The following is an 18,837-nucleotide window of genomic DNA, read 5'->3' on the forward strand; positions in this document are numbered from 1 at the left end:
GAAAACACACACGCGCGCGCGCACACACACACACACACACACATATGCAGCCACCTCCCTCCATAAAAGAGAGAGAGAGTCTGAGGCAGACACACCGCAAACTCAGGAATGTGGAGTTTACATGGGCAGCTTTATTTGGCCTAAAGAGAATGTTCCCTCATCCAGCTCAGAAAGCCACATCCCTCACACACACACACACACACACACACACACACACAAACGCGTGTGCACACACACACACACACACACACACACACACACACACACACACACACACACACACACACACACACACACACACACACACACACACACACTGTGGCTTCAGAAACAGATAAAACTACATCTGTTATTAACATTTAATAATTCAGAGACTTTCTGGGAGCAACCGGAGCTCAGAGGGATCGCCGAACCCACCGACCGAGAATCTGCATGATGTGACGACTGAGATCATTTTCAAGAGAGATTATGAACAGAGACTCAAGAGACGCAAAACCACCACAAAGAGACAAAAAGACACAAAGCAACTAAAAAGAGACGAAGGCTTTGTTCGGACAGCGGGCGAATCTGATTTTTTTTCTCAAATCTGAATTTTTGGACAGACTGTTGCAAGTGAGCAGATTGAATTTGGTATGTGCAGACAAGTACAACGAGACACAAAACAACCACAAACTCACACAAAACAACAACAGAGACACAAAACAACTACAAAGAGACAAAGAAACAAAGAAACACAAAACAATAACAAAGTGACACAAAACAACCAAAGAAACCCAAAACAACAACAAAGATAAACAAAACAACAACATAGAGACACAAAGCAACTACCGAGACAAAAACACACAAAACAACAACAAAGAGACATAAAGCAACAACAAAGACACACAAAACAACAACAAAGATACATAAAACAACAACAAAGACACAAAACAACAACAAAGAGACAAAGAAACACAAAACAACAAAGTGATACAAAACAACAACAACGACGACACAAGGACACACAAAACAACAACAAAGATACATAAAACAACAACATACAGACACAAAATAACAACAAAAACACAAAGAAACACAAAACAACAACAAAGAGACACAAAACAACCACAAAAAGACATTAACAAACCAAAAACAGTCAAAGAGATGCAAAACAACCACAAAGAGACAAAGAGACACAAATCAACTACAAAGTGACACAAGACAACCACAGAAACACACGATGACCTCTGAGATGCCCAGCTACCACTATTCGGAAGCAGTAAACAAGCTCCTCTCCTATTAATTCTTCTGGTCATCACCAGTTAATGGAACAGACAGTGTTTTTGGGCTGATGTTCCTACATGGCAGACAGATGTTCCTGCTGCAATGAGGTCAGTGGAACAGATGTGACGATGACTCAGTTATTCATATGAGCTCATATCTGAGTGGGCTGCTGTCGTTTCAGCACCAATGTTGACATGTAGATGGGTTAGGTCCATTTTTGTAATTTTCATTTTACCGAGAGCCGAGGAGGAAGAGTGTCCAAAGTGCAAACATCAACAACACGACCTCACCCAGCAAATAAGGGGACGATGGTTGATTCCCAAACGAGATGTGTCAATCAAATGACACCGCTTTAAATGACACTGGTTTCTAAAATGCAGTGGAATAGTTTTAGTGCGTACCAATTGGTTGAAGCTGCTCCAATAGTTTCCAAATTAATTTGAGGTGTGCGCCTGCAAGAGGTTCGTATGGAGCGTGGGCAGGATTTGGGTCTGGAAACTCCAGGCTGAGGCCAACGTTGGTCCACAGCGTGTAATATATTAGTTTCACAATGTCGGCTTTAAAATTGCAAGATGGCTGCGCTTGAGACCGGGTTCTGGAAGGAGGGGGTCGGGTTTGTCGGATGGATAAAACTTGGTACGGTCGTCATGTTCGAGTCGGCGATGAAGCAGAAATCAAAGTGGATTTATTTAAAGCAAACCTGTGCGTAACATTACCCAAACCACCTGATCATTTCCGAGCCTGACTCCGCCCACATATCGCCAACAGCGTCAGTTTTCTTCACTGCGATCACAGTCTGGAGACTCTGAAGGGCCGCCGACCAATCAGAGACCAGAGTCGATGGTTAAGTACAATGACGCTGAAGTAGAGCGCTTCTTTTTAAAGGTGGTCGGTTAAAGCTGCTCCAGTAGTTTGGAAATTAATCCGAGCTGCAACGACTGCAAACAACTCGTGTGGAGCGCGAACGGTGATTTTTTTTTTGTCTGGTAACACCAGGCTAATCGTTTCCTGAACGTAACCATGTGGCTTTGGTCCCTACACCTGAGGATCTCGGCGACATCGGTGAACTTTGATGAAACAGCAGTTTTTGAGAACGATAACGTTTTGGACAGAAATGTGACGTGGACGCAAGCTAATAGCAAAAAAAAGGGCCAACAAAAAGGTGACCAACTCACCATTTCAGATCTGCTGTTGTGAAATTTTGTATTTGCGCTGTGGACCAACGTAGCTTGATGCAAGAGTGTTGGGGGCAGCAGTTGCGGGGAAATCTCCGGTTTCCGGACAAAAACTCTGACGCCGAATTGATGCAGGGACTCTTTTTTGTTCTTCTTTTTTCTCCTGCAGAAACTGTTAGAACCAAACGTAATTTAGACTCAATCCACATCCAAATAAATCTTTAAATCACTTTACCGTCCCTCTGATCTTGTCAGTTCTGTTTCCTCCCCGTACTGATGTGGTTTCAGTAAATCACAGTCGATGATTGATGACTTTACGACCTCCGTGTCATGCAGCACACACGCTGACAGGAAACGTGGGCCGGGGAAGTCGACCTCAGGGACGTTGTTGTTGGTTATGCGGTGGTGTGCGCGCCTTTAGCCTTCCAGGGCAGCCTTCCCTTGTTGACATGCAGAACCTGGTTGTGTATGTTGCGGGTCCTACAGAAAGACCCTCTGTCCGGCCGTAAAAACACATTCGGCCCCCGCACCCCGAGGTGTGCAGAGCCCGGACGCCTCAACACAAACACTGCGGCCCACGATGGTGCATTTTTTTATTCCCCCGTGATGTGCCAACGGCCCGAATATAAAGAGAAGAGGCTTCGTTTTCCTGCATGTTTTGGTCTCAGAATTTACATCCTCACTGAAAATACACCCACCAATTTCCTTTAGCTCTCAGCTAGAGGAGCGGGAGGGAGTGTTGTGTTTGGCAGCTGGCGGGACGTTTGGCAGCTGGCGGGACGTTTCGCAGCGGCCAGACCACGACTCAGCTGACATCGGTTAGCTCGGGAAATATGACATCGTATGAATCCAGGGCTGCAAAAAATATGACGTCAGATTTACTGGTGCCCGGTTCTACACGTGATAGTCGCGCTAAAACGCTGCAGAAAACTCACTGATCGATACAAGCTTTTTCACTACGGAGTTTAAAACCGAGACGAGAGAAGAGACACAAAATGAAACTGCAACTATGTAGGTGATCAAAGAATCATTTTTGAAGCTTTATAAGCAAAAATTCAGATTCCAGCTTCTCGAATTTGCTTTTCTTTGTCGTAAATGTTGGAAAATTTAATATATTTTTGAGTTTTGAACGACTGATCAGACAAAACAAGAAACCCGAAGACGCCACTTCATCTGTGGAGAAATATAACAAGACTTTTTTTTTAGAAGAATTGATTCATTAGCATTAGCAAGCTGCCTGTAGATGCGGCTTCCAGGTTTGTTATGAAAACACTACCAGCAACGTTAGCACTGTAGCTACGGTGTTGCCTATTCGTGCAGTGCCAACCACGAGTTTCTCGAAGAAGGCGCAGCAAAAGACGCTCGTCTCGACAGGATGTGTATGAAAGTGTTCGTAGTCTCCGGGTCTGAAAAGCGAAGCCAAAGGAGAAGCGCCTTAAACTGCAATACGACTGAGGGCCACTAGGGGCTGGCTCCAAAAAAACCTCTGTCTCAAATAGACTCCCATTGAAAAGTCATCAACTTCCCTCCTGAAATACAAAGTCAGCAAATGTTTTCCACAAGTCATTATGGTGTCATTACATAAACTCCCTCCTTCTGATCAGTGTCCCGGTGGGTCTTTCTGGAAATAATTCCAGGATTCATTAGATATTAGGATTCAAACAAAGCTATGTTTGAGGGCCTTTCTAGTCAATTGACAGTCCTGTGGTGCAGTCAGGTTTCTTGTATAGGTGGGCGGGGCATAGTGGTCAGACCCCCCCCCCCTCACTCCTCCCCTCGAGTCGTCCAAATATGGTCACCACCGGCTCCAAAAAAAAACAAAACACGACGATTCTTAGTACCGGGTGATGTTACACGGATGAAAACATAATTATGAGCATTATATCACATTTGAAATCCTTGATATTGGCTCTTTAAGGCTACTGAACTCTGAACTGTGTTTTGTAGATGTGACGGTGGTTTCCAGATGTGTACCGAACTGATGTCGTCTCTTGACCCCAAACCACCAATCAAGCCCCTCCACCTCCAGCCTCATTTCCCGGTGCAAACACGGCGCCGCATCGGGCCGCTGCGGTCAGATAAAAGCGAAGCAGAGGGAGCTCCATCGCGACTGTTGATTCTCAGCTCGGTGTGTTTGGTTGTTTTTTTTTAGGCGGCCCACTGTTTACATGATCCTGTGTTTACTCTCCAGTAACGAGTGCGAGTGCATGAACGCACCACAGATGTAAACTGTAACTGAAGCCAAATCACCTCCTGCAAGGGGCGCAAACAAGACAGAAAATAACCGAAGCTGCCCGGAGTCAGTCCTGGTCTGTTCTTTCAGCACCGTAGAGGGAAAATGTGCTGGTCCTTCTCAGGTTCGTCTGAGGATGCGATACCACTGATGGCCACTAGGGTCTGGCTCCAAAAAAAACCTCTGTCTCAAATAGACTCCCACTGAAAAACCATCAACTTCCCTCCTGAAATACAAAGTCAGCAAATGTTTTCCACAAGTCATTATGGTGTCATTAGATACATTCCCTCTCAAGGAATACTGATATTTATATCGCGTTGTTTTTGGCCGTGCGCAACCGGTAAAGCAGAAACAACAAATGGGTTAACTGGTTAGTGATTCCCGAACTATGGTGCAGGTACCACCGGTGGTACGCAGGAGTCTTATCGAAAAGTCTAAAGAACTTAAACTGGCCCAAATCCAGTTCACAAACCAACAAGTGGTAAATACTCATTTGGATGCCGGGTGGTAGTTGCTGTGGTAACAATCTGGAAACTCCTTTTCGCATTCAGGTTTGTTCCATCACTCTGAAGGGCGGACCAATCAGAGACCTGTGGGCGTTGCTAAGTACAGTGATGTTGAATTAGTTCCAACAGTGGCAGTGGTAGACGCACAACACATGTCATATGACAGTCAACGCTGATTGGATAAAGCAGCTCCAGTAGTTCCAAAATGAACCCGAGGTCCAAGCCCAGCTGGATGCAACGACTGGAAACATTCGTCGAGGAAGTTTTGACAGACCCAGATACTCACGTAGTGAATTTGGGTCTCTCAACACCAGACTAGCAACCACTAGCAGATGTAAATATTATTATATTATTGAGCATTCGGAGTCTGTTGCAGGTTGAAACAGTGGAAAAATAGCGGTATCTTCAGCGGGAAGTCGTACTTGAGAATTCCTGTTTGTTACACAGTGGTACAGGGTCGGAAAAGTTTGGGAATCTCAGCCGAACGCCCCAAAAAAATTTACTCTGTTACTATTTTGAAAATTGTTCGTTGAGGTAATTGCCGATACCAAACATTTTCTGGCGAGAAGTTTCTCAGCTCTAACAACAACTCTTAATTATAGAATCTATTTTTCATCAAATGCGACCTCGTTAAGCAGCAGAAACAGAATAAAAAATAACTAACATCAGTGTGAATTTTTCAGTTCTTGCTAAAATCAGACAGAAACATTCAGTAACCTTTTTTTTTCTTTCTTTCTTTTCGGAAACTGAATTCAGTAGATGTTCAACAACATTAATGGTTCACTCTTTAAACCTTTTTTTTTTTTTTTTTTTACTTACAAGTGAACCCATCACAGATAGATGAGCCAACACTGACCTCCGCCGGGATGATGAGGTATTACAACCAACAGCAAGTGAATATTTTTAAAGACGTAATCTAGCATAATATCATCATTTATACCGTGTGTGATGTCAAAGTAGATCAAAACAACTGAATCAGGAGGTAAACATGAGAAATCTCATTTGCTTCTGTAAAAATCAGGAAAATCAGAAGAGGGAAAAATTTAAGAAAACATACTTTTATTGAAGCACAGCAGGAAGGACTCGGGACGGTTCATCACGTCCCGGTTTCACATTTAAAACACCAGCGAATAAAGACACACAGAATACAAAACCTTAAAACATTCAGCAGGATCTAGACGTGTAATAAAATAAACATGTTTCTGTTGGTGCAGAAGAAAACTAAACATCACTTGTAAAAAAAAAAAAGCAACGAGCGTCAGGTCCAAACAGACAACTTTTCCGCTTTTATACGTTTTGTTTGTTTAAATACTGAAGATATAAATGTGCACAATAATACATGTCAAAACAAGCACCTGTTGTTCAAGATGAGAGGAATGATCCTTTAACTAGTGTGATGGAGGTAAAGCTCGTTCTGACATCCGACTGAACAGATTTCAGGGGATGGGTTTCTTGGTTTCAGTGTTTTACGGTGGGAGGGGCGGGGGGTTAAAAAAAAATTGTTAATATGACCTTCCCTGACCTTCAGATCTGTTTGCATTGATGTTTTTATTTTATACAAAAGCAAAAAAAAAAAAAAAAAAGTTACATGAACCATCATCTTGTCTTATTTCCCTTGTTTTTGCCTGTTATATGGAATTAGATTTGTGTCATAATAAAATGGAGACACGTCACTGAAAAAAAACTGCAAACCAAAAAGTCAAGCAGCGAAACCACGAAGCATAAAGAACAGTTCAATCATTGACATATACACAACTGAACACACGACTTGTTTGCAAGTTTTACTTTTAAGACAAGATTTCTTTTGCTCGAGTTCGTTTCATTTTTTCCTCTAATTCTTATTTTCGCTTCGCATTTTAAGAATTTTGTTAGAATTTTATGACACAAATTTAATTCCATACCGGTTGTCATATAAAAGGTGGCGGTAACTGCCTTCGAATGACTAACCCAGTGCGCTGAACAGTATTTTTGTGTGAGCTCCCCATCCCGAGTTAAAAACACCACCAAAGTTACACAATAACACGAGTAAAATAACCGATGGAGGCAGCGATTGGATAGCAGCTCTGTGAGGTAAAATTACTGTTTTTGTCAATGGACTCTGGTGCCTTTGAAGAGAGCAACGGAACGGCTTCAGAATCCTGTGAGAAAGAGCCGTCCGACAGCGAGGTAAAGCGGCGAAAATATTGTGAGTAGATCTTTTTTTTTTTTTTTAGGTGGCTGAAATAGGTTCAGTTGAACCGCTGAAACACATTCGCTTAGCTTCCGTAAAGCAGACTGCTTCTTCAAACCGGTGAAGCGCTGACCTCCATCTGCCGCGCGCAACACGCGGACTTTTCACACGACCCGATTTCAGCCAGTCTGATCAGTCCCTTTAAAAAAGGCTTATGAATATCACAAACCTGCATTTTTAATACAAACTCAAAAAAAAAAAATACATTCAGAATCTCATCGTGGAGTTTTGGTCGAGTTTAAACCGACAGAAGAAGATTTCAACGCGGCGATCTTTCGGGCCGATGTGAGAAAACACGTCGACGCTTTAGGTGGATCAGAGCAAAGGAAAAAAAAAAAAAAAAGTGAAAGAAATTTTGGCGTTCGTCTGCGTCGTGACCGTACGTTGCGGTTGGAGGCGCCGCGACGACGACCGCCGGTCCCCCCTTCAGCGAACGCTCTGAGACATGTGCAGAGGGGTCAGCATCTCCTCGAAGATGGCTCCCTTCACGTTGGAGCCTCTCAGGTTCGCTTCCTGCAGGTCGCAGCCCGACAGGTCGCAGTTCTGGAAAACAAAACGACACGAAACCTGAACCGTAACTCACCGGTAAACCCTCGCGGTCTAACAAAACCATTCATAAAAAGTCGAGACAGTACCGCTCTGTAAATCCAGTCCAGAAAAGTATTTGCTCCCAAACACGTTTATTACATCCAGAAAACACACGAACCGCAATTGCAGCGTTTTTCTTTTTTTTTTAATTTCCCGACAGACGCTCAGAATTTTCCGCATATTCTCAGTCATAACGTGAGTTAGCAGTAAAAAATTATTTATACGCCGGTATAAAAATGGCCGTCTGCACTCCGCCCATTTGATTTGACACCTCGCCGAGCCAATGGGAGTTTCCATATCCTGCCCACAGCCTACGGGAGCCAACTGGAGTCTTTAGTTTTCATGCAGTTTAGGAGGAGGAGGGTGTAATCCGGGTTGTTTTCTGTGGCTACAATTTACAGATGTTCCCTAAACGCCTCATACGAGAACTTACATCTTTCATCCAGCGACGTCCTGTTTCTGAGGGCGACGTGATCTGAAGTTATGAGACATTTATGGACCGAATTCATCGACACCGAGACAAACCGAGAACCCGATATATTACAGATAAGAAAATGTCTTGTTGTCGACGTTGGCATTTTTTTTTTTTTTTTTAATGTTGCCGTCAAAAGAAACGAGTCAGTCTCTCGATTCATGCTGACGCGCGCGCGCGCGTGTGTGTGTGTGTGTGTGTGTGTGTGTGTGTGTTCTCACTTCCAGGTCGGTCCCGGCCAGCGTCGCTCCTCTCAGGTTGCAGTTCTTCAGTTTGGCGTTTTTCAGGGTGGCGACTCTCAGGTTGATGCCCGTCATCTGACTTCCCTCCATGTCCACGCCCTTCAGGTTGGCTCCTGATGACACACACACACACACACACACACACACACACACACACACACACGAGTCCACGATCAAATCGAGCGCTGTGGGACTCATCTGAAGAACGAGTGCGTTCGGCTGCCTCACCTTCCAGGTTGGCTTTGATTCCAGACGGATCCTCAAAGTTGCAACCTCTCAGCGACGCTCCTTCAGCGTTGGTGCACAGCATCTTCACACCCTGCAGGTTGGCTGCCTACAGCGTGCGCGCGCGCACGCACACACACACACACACACACACACGGACACACACGGACCGGTTAATCTCTGGTTGTGATGATTCAGACAGGTCCCGGGTCACGGCCCGGGAAAGATGGCTCTGAAAAGATACGCCTGGGTCTGAAAAGTGCTTCGAAGTGTAATACCGCAGAGGGCCACCAGGGGGCTGCCCGGTCCACCCTCCAGTCCGGTATGAAATGCTGATATTAGAAGCGGGACTCACGTCGAGGCAGGCCATGGACAGGTCAGCTCTCTCCAGGTTGGCGCCGCTCAGATTAGCGTGGGTCAGGTTGGCTCCTCTCAGGTTGGCCATCTTAAAGTTGATGTAGCGCAGATCCAGACGAGACAGATCGGTGCCGGTGAAGTTCAGACCCTGACAGACCACAAACGGACCCGAGTTGTTTGAGCGACTTCTCCAATTTGACCGATTAAGAGCAGTTATTTAAGGTACGCGGCTTGGCATTGTGCGCTGAAAACAAGCTGGATGGTCCTTCTCCTCTTTAGCCCCGGAGGTCATGGCGTACCCGATTTAAAAAAAAAAATCTTAAATTTGTATTCATCAGACCACAGGACAGTTTTCCACTTCACCTCATTCTAAATGAGCTTGAACCCGGAGAAGTTCTGGATCATGTTTATATTTGGTTTCTTCTTTGCATGGTAGCGTTTTAACCTGCATTTGCGGATGCAGCGACAATGGTTTTCAGAAGTGTTCCTGAGCCCATACAGTGATTTCCACTCCAGAATTGTGGCTGTTATTAATGCAGTGAAGGGCCCCGAAGATCACGACCATTCACTGTTGCTTTTCAGCCATGTAATTTAATTAGTTGTGAGATGTTCCACCCGATATTTTTTTTAAGCGGTAAACATTTCCAGTCTTTTTGTTGACACTGTCCCAGTTTTTTTAAAAAGGCGTTACTGCCATCAATTTTTAAACGAGCATAGATTTTTCATAGAATAATAAAGATTTCTCAGTTTCAACATTTGATATGTCGTCTTTGGTCTATTTACAGTTAAATATGGCTTTACATGATTTACAAACATTTGGCACAACGTCCCAACTTAAGTTGGTTTACCTGACTGTATACATGTTTTATAGTTGTTTACTTGACTGTATATATTTTGTTTACCTGACTGTAAATATGTTTTATAGTTGTTTACCTGACTATGTATGTTTTATAGTTGTGTACCTCACTGTATACATGTTTTATAGTTGTTTACCTGACTGTATATATGTTTTATTTTTGTTTACCTGACTGTAAATGTTTTATTCTTGTTTACCTGATGGTATTTATGTTTTATTTTTGTTTACCTGACTGTAAATATGTTTTATTCTTGTTTACCCGACGGTATTTATGTTCTATTTTTGTTTACCTGACTGTAAATATGTTTTATTCTTGTTTGCCCGACGGTATTTATGTTTTATTTTTGTTCACCTGACTGTAAATATGTTTTATTCTTGTATACCCGACGGTATTTATGTTTTACTTTTGTTTACCTGACACCGGAGCTCTGACTTTGTGGTCGTGGCCAACAGGAATCTGATGAACTCCTTGCGGCTCAGAGGAGAATGATCATCGGGGGGCTGAGACGACTGGACAGCAGAAACACACGTGGAGATCGAACCGTGAGCACCGAAAACACACCTCATTCTTCAGAATACGTGCTTCACATTCACTCACTCACTCACTCACTCACTCACTCACACACCTTGATGAGGGTCTCCAGCTGCTCGGCGAGCTGCTCGATACCGAAGAAGCGAGCTTCTTCCAGCACACCTGCAGTGGAAACGATGAAGGTCAGAGAGCTGCTCTTCGGTGATTTATTCTCGTGTTTGCGAGTGCGTCCGTTACCCAGAGGGTTGATGCCCTCGTTGATGATGAGCTGTCCGTGTCTCAGGTAATTCAGAATGGGTTCGAAGTAGTCCGGACTGCGATCGATCAGGTAGGCTCCGTGCGTGTCCTGCTTGTTCCCCCAAACATCTGGCTCAACGACAGGCATCGTTTAACGAAAGCACAATAAAAGATGAAGTATTTCTCGTCAACATTAAACGTTGCTCACCTTTCTCTCTGAACATGTGGGCCAGCATGCTCTCAGGCTGTTTGCTGACCAGAGTGCTCCTGAGCAAACACACAAATGCATTCGTTATTACACACTCGTAACAGGTAGATCAAGTCAAATATTAAAAATCACATTGCACGTAACCTTTAAAAAAATTAAAAAAATAAAAAAAAAAATAATAAAAAAAAAATTCTAACTGGATAAGTATAAGTCAGGTAAGTACAAGAACAAACTCTTCCTCCCCAGCAGCATCAGTTTCATTTTTATCTGCAGAGTTGTTGTCATGGAAACCCTCCAATTTCAAAGGAAATGCTGTTCTGCACTAAACCTGCCGCCCAGGTGCTGCAGCATCATTTTACTGCAACAATAAACCAGACAGACACACTTCTGTATCACTGTGTTTGACAGAACAGTTAGACAACACTCCCACCATGAGGTCAAACTGGAAATTACAACACTGCCCTCTCCATTTGACCGTTTTAAGACTTGTACAAATGCACAGGAGCCATATTTACCTGGTGGTGGTGAAGCAGCGTCCGCCAACGTTGAGCGTCAGCCAGTCAGTGTGAGTCTGGCACTGGTCGGGACCTCCGAGGTCTTCCTGAGGATCTGCACATAAATAGAGATAACTAACGTACAATCAAAGAAAACTGACAACAAACAAAGGAGGTGAAGGACGCTGATGTTTCACCGAGAGATATCAAAAAGCCCATCAGCAGAGTTTGCAGCCTTTTTTTTCTTTTTAAGTGTCATATGCTGATTATAATTCCAGTTACTCACCTTCAAATGAATCTCCGTCCGATATATACAGCACATCATCGTCTCTGCAGACACAGAGACACACAGGCTTTAGAAAGCTACATAAACATAAGTAAATAAAAGTCGAAATACAAAAACGGACAAAAGAAATGCATGAAGAAATGAACGTGGGAATACCGGAATAAACGCACAAGAAATATATGAAGAAATGCTGCAAATAAATGTGGAGATACAGAACTAAAACAGAGGAAAACATGAGTAAGTAAAAATAGAAATACAGAAATAAGTAAACAAAATACATGAATACACAAATATGAAAATACAGAAATAACAGAAAACAAAGAAATATTGTAAAGAACTTTTAAAAAGCATTCAGAAATAAAAGAAAATATATAGAAATAGTCTAAATTATAATAATAATATCAAATATGTAGATACAGAAGTGAATATTTTGTCCTCTTTTGTCCTCCATAGGTTAAACATGTAATACCTGCCTACATCCGGGTATCCGAGACATTTCAGACCTTTGTAAACTAAATTAAAGCCTAAATGTAATTCCTCCTGCAGACTGAGGACATTTCGTACCTGCGGTCAGCTATCTCTCTCCCCCCCCCCCCCCCCCCCCGGGCCTCCCTTCTGTAACCGGAAGTGTCTCACCTGATCAGCGTGATGTCGTCAATGAGGCCGCCGTTCCCGTTGTAAACACTAGAGGCTCTTATTCCCAGTTTTGAACCGGCCACGCTCAGTAAATCCTCCAGAGAGCCGTACACGGCCACCACCTGTGCGACAACACCGACGACAACACACACGCACACAAACACACACACACACACGGACCCGCGGTTATTAAACAACATGTCGGACTTCATCTTCAAACACCAGCTGGCGGCAGCAAAAAAAAAAAAAACTGGCCATTTTGTTTAGCAAGAATAACAAGTCTGTGGACGGAATCAGAAACGCCTGTTTCCCGGTATTATTTTCCACCCTTTACCTTCCCATTTGTGGACGTTCCGTTGACAAACAGTGTGACTCTTCTCATGGCAAAAAGAAATAAGGTCAACCTCGCCTCCGCGGACTTTTACCCATCAAAGTAGTTTTATTCTTCGGCCACAACAATCGCTTTTCCTGCCTCTTGTTCTGGCTCCACTCAAACACCCAGAGGAGCGGAAGTAGCCAATCAGCGCTTTAGACTCGAACGCAACAGCCAATCAGTAAAGGAGGTGGGCGGGGCCTGCACATACCGGTGAAGAATCACTGGATATGAGTTTTATTATTACTTCATAATTATTTGATATAATATATCTAAATATAATTAAATTTGTATCATTTTAATATTTCTATTTTCCATTCAATTTAAAATTAAATGATACATAAGGAGACAAATGTTACAGTACAACCATCTCCAGGTGTTTTACTTGAGTATTTCAATTTTTTTCCTCTAGTCATTACTCAACTACATTCATTTGATCATTTGAGTTTCTTTGCAGATTAATAATCCCGTCATATAATAGTTAGAAAACCCAGGTTAAAACATACAACACTGATCCTCGGTGGTAATTAAGAAACTACAAAAGTCATTAAAACTAGCCCCAAACTTGTGTTGTATAAATTATAATAAAAAAATGTTTTCCTACTTTTGGTCATATGTTTATACTTTTATACTTCTGAGTACTCCTTCCACCACTGATAAACAACAAAAATAATCTGTTCAAATTTAAAACCTTTTAATAAAACAAAAAGCCCACACACAGTGACATAAAATTGAAACATTCAGTCTACATATTTCCTGAATTCTTGGGAGTCACAGATGATTTGAATTTATAACAGTGCTTTTAAAGTCCCGGAAAATGTTCATTTAACAGAATTTAGATCCAACAAAAACAGATTTCTTGACCCCTCATTTGATCCAGGAATTCTTCTTCTTTCTAAATAAATGTAGTAACTGCACGTTTTCTTGATTTCATTCCAGCAGTAAATCCCCAAAATGTTTCTCCTACTGAACACCTCTCAGAAAATATCAATACATCAGTGTTCTGCACATCAAAAGGAGCAGAAGAAGCAGAAGTGCAACAATAACAGCAGCACTTGAGGTCCGCGTGTGTGAAATAGAACTACGAGTCTCTTCCTGGTACCGGGATCAGAGAGAGCTGTGCTTCCTTCGTCAGTTTGCAGGGAGAGTCACGTGACTTCGTCTGAGGAAGACCACGACGGTTCGGGATGGACGCGGTCAGCTGGATCGTGTCCGTCAGAAGCGACTCGGGTTGTTTTAGAGATTAAAACATCATCTTTAATAAAATCAGGGGACATCATTTATTTATTTATACATAATAAAATTAAAATAAAAAAAACCCTCTTTAAATGTGTATCTTCAGTGTTTTAATGGGGAAAATAAAACATTATGTTTGTTTATTTTGGTTTTTTTTTTTGTTAAAAAAAAAATATATAGAAAGCAGCAAATCCGGTTTAATAAACGTCTTTCAGTGTTTGTGTGAGAGTCCAGAGACGGAGGTCATCTATGGCCCGGGATCCGGTGAAGACTAATTAAGGCACATACAGCTAGCAGCTTTCTACCACTCTGAAACAGACCCCCCTCTCCCCTCCTCCTTCTCCTCCTCCTCAGCACCCACCTTCGCTCTGCTCTGAGTTTAAGTTAAAAAATAAAACAAAAACAAAAAGTTCATCACTCGTTGCCACTGTCCTCCGTGTCGTCATCATCATCATCGCCGCCATCGCCACCATCGCCGCCGTCCGTCTGTCCGTCTCCGTTCCTCTCCGGGTAGTTCAGGATTTGTCTGTTGACCTGGAGGATGTACTGCTGCTGTTTGAAGTACACCTTCAGCACACCCTTCATCAGCAGGAACGCGATGCCGCCCTGCAGGGGGGACGGCGGGAGGGGAGGGACGGGAGGAGAATTTCTTTTTTTAAAATTTAGGGCCAATTTTTGTTAATCGAGGAGATAAATAATCAATATACATTTCCACTAAAAGTGAAAACATTTGTGTCACAATTTGGGAAAAAAACAAACCCAAAATGTGAATTCAAATGCCTTTAAATGCACTAATGCCACCACTATGTAATCTTATAAAAGTATATTGCAATTTATTTAGAAAATAAAGAAAAATCGTTTATTGAAGCACGAGCCTTATGTTTGACACATTATTCTAAAATGTGTTGCAGGTCAAATATAAAAAGGTTCTTCTGTAATCTTTATATTTTTGATGCTTGATTTTTATCGTCACGTCCTCAGCTGAACACGACTGAACAAAAAAAACAAAAAAAGAATTGAAAGTTTGTGTCGTTTAACTCACAAACATGACGTGAGGCTACGAGTCGCTACGACGCGAGACAAACTTTTATTAAAGTCATTAAACTCTTAAAAAGAGCAAATATGACATGATTGTGGTGTTTTCTTTTTCTTTTCTTTTTTTTAAACTTCAGCGTAGAGGACTGTGGTTGTTTTTAACTTCTGGTCCTCTGCGATTGGCCATTAATCGTGCAGTCCAACCAATCAGATCGAGCTGTGGGCGGGACATTGCTCAACCCGCACACACACACACAGTGGTGATGGCACACAGAGAGAACGCTGCATCAGAGCCACAACAGCACATTTTTCCATTAATTCATTTTATTGTCAATTGAGTAAAAAATAAATAAATAAAAGAATCATAAAAATGCCAAATATCGACCGCCATAATCTCTGTACTTCGTCCACGTGAAACCAAACGCGCCCTCACCAGTATCGTGCGCTGCAGATTGGAGGACACCCGTCTGAACATCAGCCGTCCGACCAGGCCGGCGATGGACGGGAAGACGAGCGCGCCGCACAGAGTCCTGGACACCGAGAGGTGGTCTCCGGCGCCGGGCCCGTCGGCGCCGACCCGAGGGAGGTACCGGGTGGAACCTGACGGAAAAAACACTCGATTAACCATGAGCCGCCGCAGCCGGCAGGATGCCGCAGTTTGTGGCCTCGGTTCATATTTATAATTTTTTTTTAATTTTTTTTAAATCCTCTCTGGCGGTTACCTGGAGGCAGCGCGCGCTTGTAGGCGAATCTCTGCCACAGCCTGACGACGCAGTCCTCCCAGCGGATCATCTTCCCCAGCACCAGCACCACAGGGATGGTGGGCAGGCCCATGAGCAGGAACAGGGGGTCGGCCCGCTCCATCACGTACAGGCCCTTCTTATGGCCGACGATCTGCGGGGGAGACGAGGGGGAGGGGGTGAAGAACAAGACGTGAGGAGACGCTCTCTCTCTCTCTCTCTCTCTCTCTCTCTCTCTCTCTACCGTTACACATTTAAGGGCGTCGGACCTGCATGACCGTCACAGCTCCGTACGTCACCGCTGACCAGTAAACTGTCCCGACGACGACGCCGATGGCGGCGAAGGGACTCGCCCGGGACAGGGCTCGGTCCACCTGCTGCAGGAAGTACACCAACGGCCCTGACGGAAGGAAAACAGGGCCAGGGATGACGAAGGAGGAGGATGATGAAGCAGGTCCAACCAAACCAAAAGTCTTCACCCACTCCCCCAGTATTCTTGTTCCAGACTAAGATTCTATGTAAACATTTTTTTAATTGATTAGACTTATTTCTTTTTAATTTTAAATCGCTCCTCGACGTCAAGGTTGTGTTCGGAGGCGTTTCGTGGAACCTCCGCTCACCCATCTTGGGGAAGACGATGTGGTACTCGGTGCCGCACTGCGGGCAGCTGACGGCTCCGCCGCCGTTGCCCTTCTGCTTCTCGTCCAGCCAGCGCTGCAGACACGACTGGTGGATCCACTTGGTGCAGCCTTTGCACCTGCAGGGACTCACCCACTCGGCGCCATGGTCGTCCCGCTCCGTGGCGAAACACACCCAGCAGTGTCTGCACAAGGAGTGGGGGCGGGGGTGGGGTGGGAGGGAGGGAGAAAAGCGTTAGTTCTCTATAGTAACTCTATTTGTCCTGCAGTTTAAACATGTAAATATATTTTACATGTTTTTGTGTGTGTCTCGGTGTGTGTGTGTGTGTCTCGGTGTGTGTGTGAGTTGCCGCCGGTCGTCTTACTTCTCCGGTTGCTCCTCAGCGAGGGCCATGATGCTACAGATGTGCTCTCCCAGATGTTGAACCCATCAGATCAGACCGCAGGAAGTTCCCTGTGAGACAAACATTTACACACTGATATATATGTATACATATATAATATACACACACAGTTTACAGTCACAGTGGAGAGTTTAACCGAACATAATACTAAAACCTGCAGCAAACCAGAGCTGAAAGTTTTGACCTTAAAAAGGAGAGACTTACTCCGACTGACCGCCTGAGTACTTATTAATATGATGCACTAAACTGTCCCCAGACAAATCATTTCAGGTTCAAAGTCTGCAACTCAGCAGATTTACTACAAACAGAGCGGTAGCAAAAGTGTTCTGATAAGATTTTTTTAAATACAGAAAATTGAGACAAGAACTCATCTAAAAACAGAAAATTAAGACGAGAACTTGTCTAATAAGATCAATTTAACCCAAGAACTCTCTTAAAAACGGAAAATCAAAACAAAAACTCATCTGAAAATGGGAAAACCAATACAAGAACTTGTCTAAAAGCAGAAAACGAACACGAAAACTCTTCTGGACATAAATTCAACCCGGAACCTCATTTAAAAACAATAAATGAACAGAAAATGAACGTGAAAGCTCTTCTAAATTCAGCGTCTCTTGATGTAACTTGAGTTTCATTTGGTTGTTTTGCAACCCAGACGCTCCTCAGACTGATGTCACCTTGCTCTGACCTCTGACCTCTCCTGCCAACAGCCGAGCTTCAGCTTCATCCGGTCAGAGCTAAATCACTGCAGTTTAATAACACTCAACGACCACGACGCCGTTCAGCAATACAAACCACTGCCCTGACAGCATTCCCTGTATCATTTAAAAAGGACTTCTCCGACACACTTGGATGAAATAAAAAAAATAAATAAAAAACTGTCCTCTGCACGAAAAAAAGAGCGTTTTTAAACCTCTTTCCAAGATGAACTTTTCAGAAGTAGCAAGACAGCAGCCATCTTTGTTTTGGTTCCCGAAACAGAAACCCAACTTTAAAAAAAATCTTTTCCCCTTTAGTAAACTCGTTGTTTTGTTTTGTTTTTCATCCTGGTGATTAGACGAGTCTTTTGAAGATTGAAGACACACGCTCAGAAAAAAAAATGTGCGTGTCTTTAAACTCTTGTTTTTTTTAATCAGTAGTTGTTGATTTATTTTCAGAGAAACCAATGGTTAGCTCCGGGGCTAACAGAACTTTAGCCATTAGGCTGGTTGAGTACAAACAAGGTTAACACGTAATAACGCCGACCTCGCTGAATGTCAGTTTATCAAATGGCTGTGTGACATTAACGTATAAGAAAACCACCTACCTGGATCATAAATATAATGTTTTTACTATTAAATCCGAGCCTGTACTTTGTTCTTCCGATTGTGTTTTGACTCTGTCGGCAGGTGGAAAAGACCCGCCTACTTTGGCTTTTAGCTGCTTTCTGATTGGTCAGTAGCTGTGACGGTTTTTGCTACATTCAACGTCTGTGGGAAACGTCGGAAATATGCAATTTTAGGGTGAAAATACGAAGCAGAACATATTTAGTTTTACTCAAATGCGGTACTTCAGTTGTTTTGAAGTCCTACTTCACTTGAGTATTTCCATATTTGCTATTGTAGCCGAAAGTTATTCATGTCTAATGCTTGGGAGGACAATAAAATAACAATACGCTGCCTCATTGTGAACCAGCTAAAAACTCTTTTAGCCCACTGACAAACGTAGCGCATCCAGAACCGGTTTTTCCGTTTTCTACTTTTCACAATAAAAGTCCTAGATACTTACACTGCTTACCAAATCAGCATTACAGTGACAGAAATCTCTATAAAATACCTCACACTATACTTTCTATTCACTATTAATTAATTATTGATATTAAGGCAAGCATA

General features: G+C 43.2%; 2 protein-coding genes across 3 annotated transcripts; both read right to left on the minus strand.

Annotated features, from left to right (window-relative positions):
• Positions 1–6,219: 6,219 nt before the first annotated feature.
• kctd9b (potassium channel tetramerization domain containing 9b) lies at positions 6,220–13,024 on the minus strand. 2 transcript variants are annotated; one of them, XM_069166909.1, is made up of 12 exons: positions 12,875–13,024; positions 12,541–12,662; positions 11,905–11,948; positions 11,640–11,733; positions 11,125–11,183; positions 10,917–11,045; positions 10,774–10,841; positions 10,562–10,657; positions 9,290–9,439; positions 8,938–9,043; positions 8,689–8,822; positions 6,220–7,950 (listed from the first exon to the last, which is right to left on the minus strand). In XM_069166909.1, exons 1-12 carry the CDS (start codon positions 12,920–12,922, stop codon positions 7,834–7,836), a joined length of 1,167 nt encoding a protein of 388 aa, XP_069023010.1. In that variant the 5' UTR covers positions 12,923–13,024; the 3' UTR covers positions 6,220–7,833. The 2 variants fall into 2 exon arrangements, with proteins under 2 accessions (XP_069023010.1, XP_069023019.1); XM_069166918.1 differs by lacking the exon at positions 10,562–10,657.
• A 566-nt stretch (positions 13,025–13,590) lies between these two features.
• Positions 13,591–18,364, minus strand: marchf5l (membrane-associated ring finger (C3HC4) 5, like). Its single transcript, XM_069166930.1, has 7 exons — positions 18,273–18,364; positions 16,928–17,016; positions 16,545–16,747; positions 16,194–16,324; positions 15,907–16,078; positions 15,618–15,784; positions 13,591–14,755 (listed from the first exon to the last, which is right to left on the minus strand). The coding sequence occupies exons 2-7, from the start codon at positions 16,954–16,956 to the stop codon at positions 14,564–14,566; spliced, it is 894 nt and encodes a 297-aa protein (XP_069023031.1). The 5' UTR covers positions 16,957–17,016; positions 18,273–18,364; the 3' UTR covers positions 13,591–14,563.
• Positions 18,365–18,837: the final 473 nt, after the last annotated feature.

The sequence above is a fragment of the Embiotoca jacksoni genome, unplaced genomic scaffold (assembly GCF_022577435.1).
Source record: "Embiotoca jacksoni isolate LCO1_2020_lvr unplaced genomic scaffold, fEmbJac1.0.p SCAF_10, whole genome shotgun sequence".
Classification (NCBI taxonomy): domain Eukaryota; kingdom Metazoa; phylum Chordata; class Actinopteri; family Embiotocidae; genus Embiotoca; species Embiotoca jacksoni.

Excerpts from the sequence above, each read along its gene's own strand:
- kctd9b (XM_069166909.1), bottom strand. The coding sequence starts at position 12,922 with ATGAGAAGAGTCACACTGTTTGTCAACGGAACGTCCACAAATGGGAAG. Across the intron at positions 11,184-11,639 it reads CGCTGCTTCACCACCACCAG|GAGCACTCTGGTCAGCAAAC; the intron begins GTAAATATGGCT and ends GTGTTTGCTCAG. Across the intron at positions 10,658-10,773 it reads AGCTGGAGACCCTCATCAAG|TCGTCTCAGCCCCCCGATGA; the intron begins GTGTGTGAGTGA and ends TCTGCTGTCCAG.
- marchf5l (XM_069166930.1), bottom strand. The coding sequence starts at position 16,956 with ATGGCCCTCGCTGAGGAGCAACCGGAGAA. Across the intron at positions 16,748-16,927 it reads GCTGAGGAGCAACCGGAGAA|ACACTGCTGGGTGTGTTTCG; the intron begins GTAAGACGACCG and ends CTCCTTGTGCAG. Across the intron at positions 16,079-16,193 it reads GAGCTGTGACGGTCATGCAG|ATCGTCGGCCATAAGAAGGG; the intron begins GTCCGACGCCCT and ends TCTCCCCCGCAG.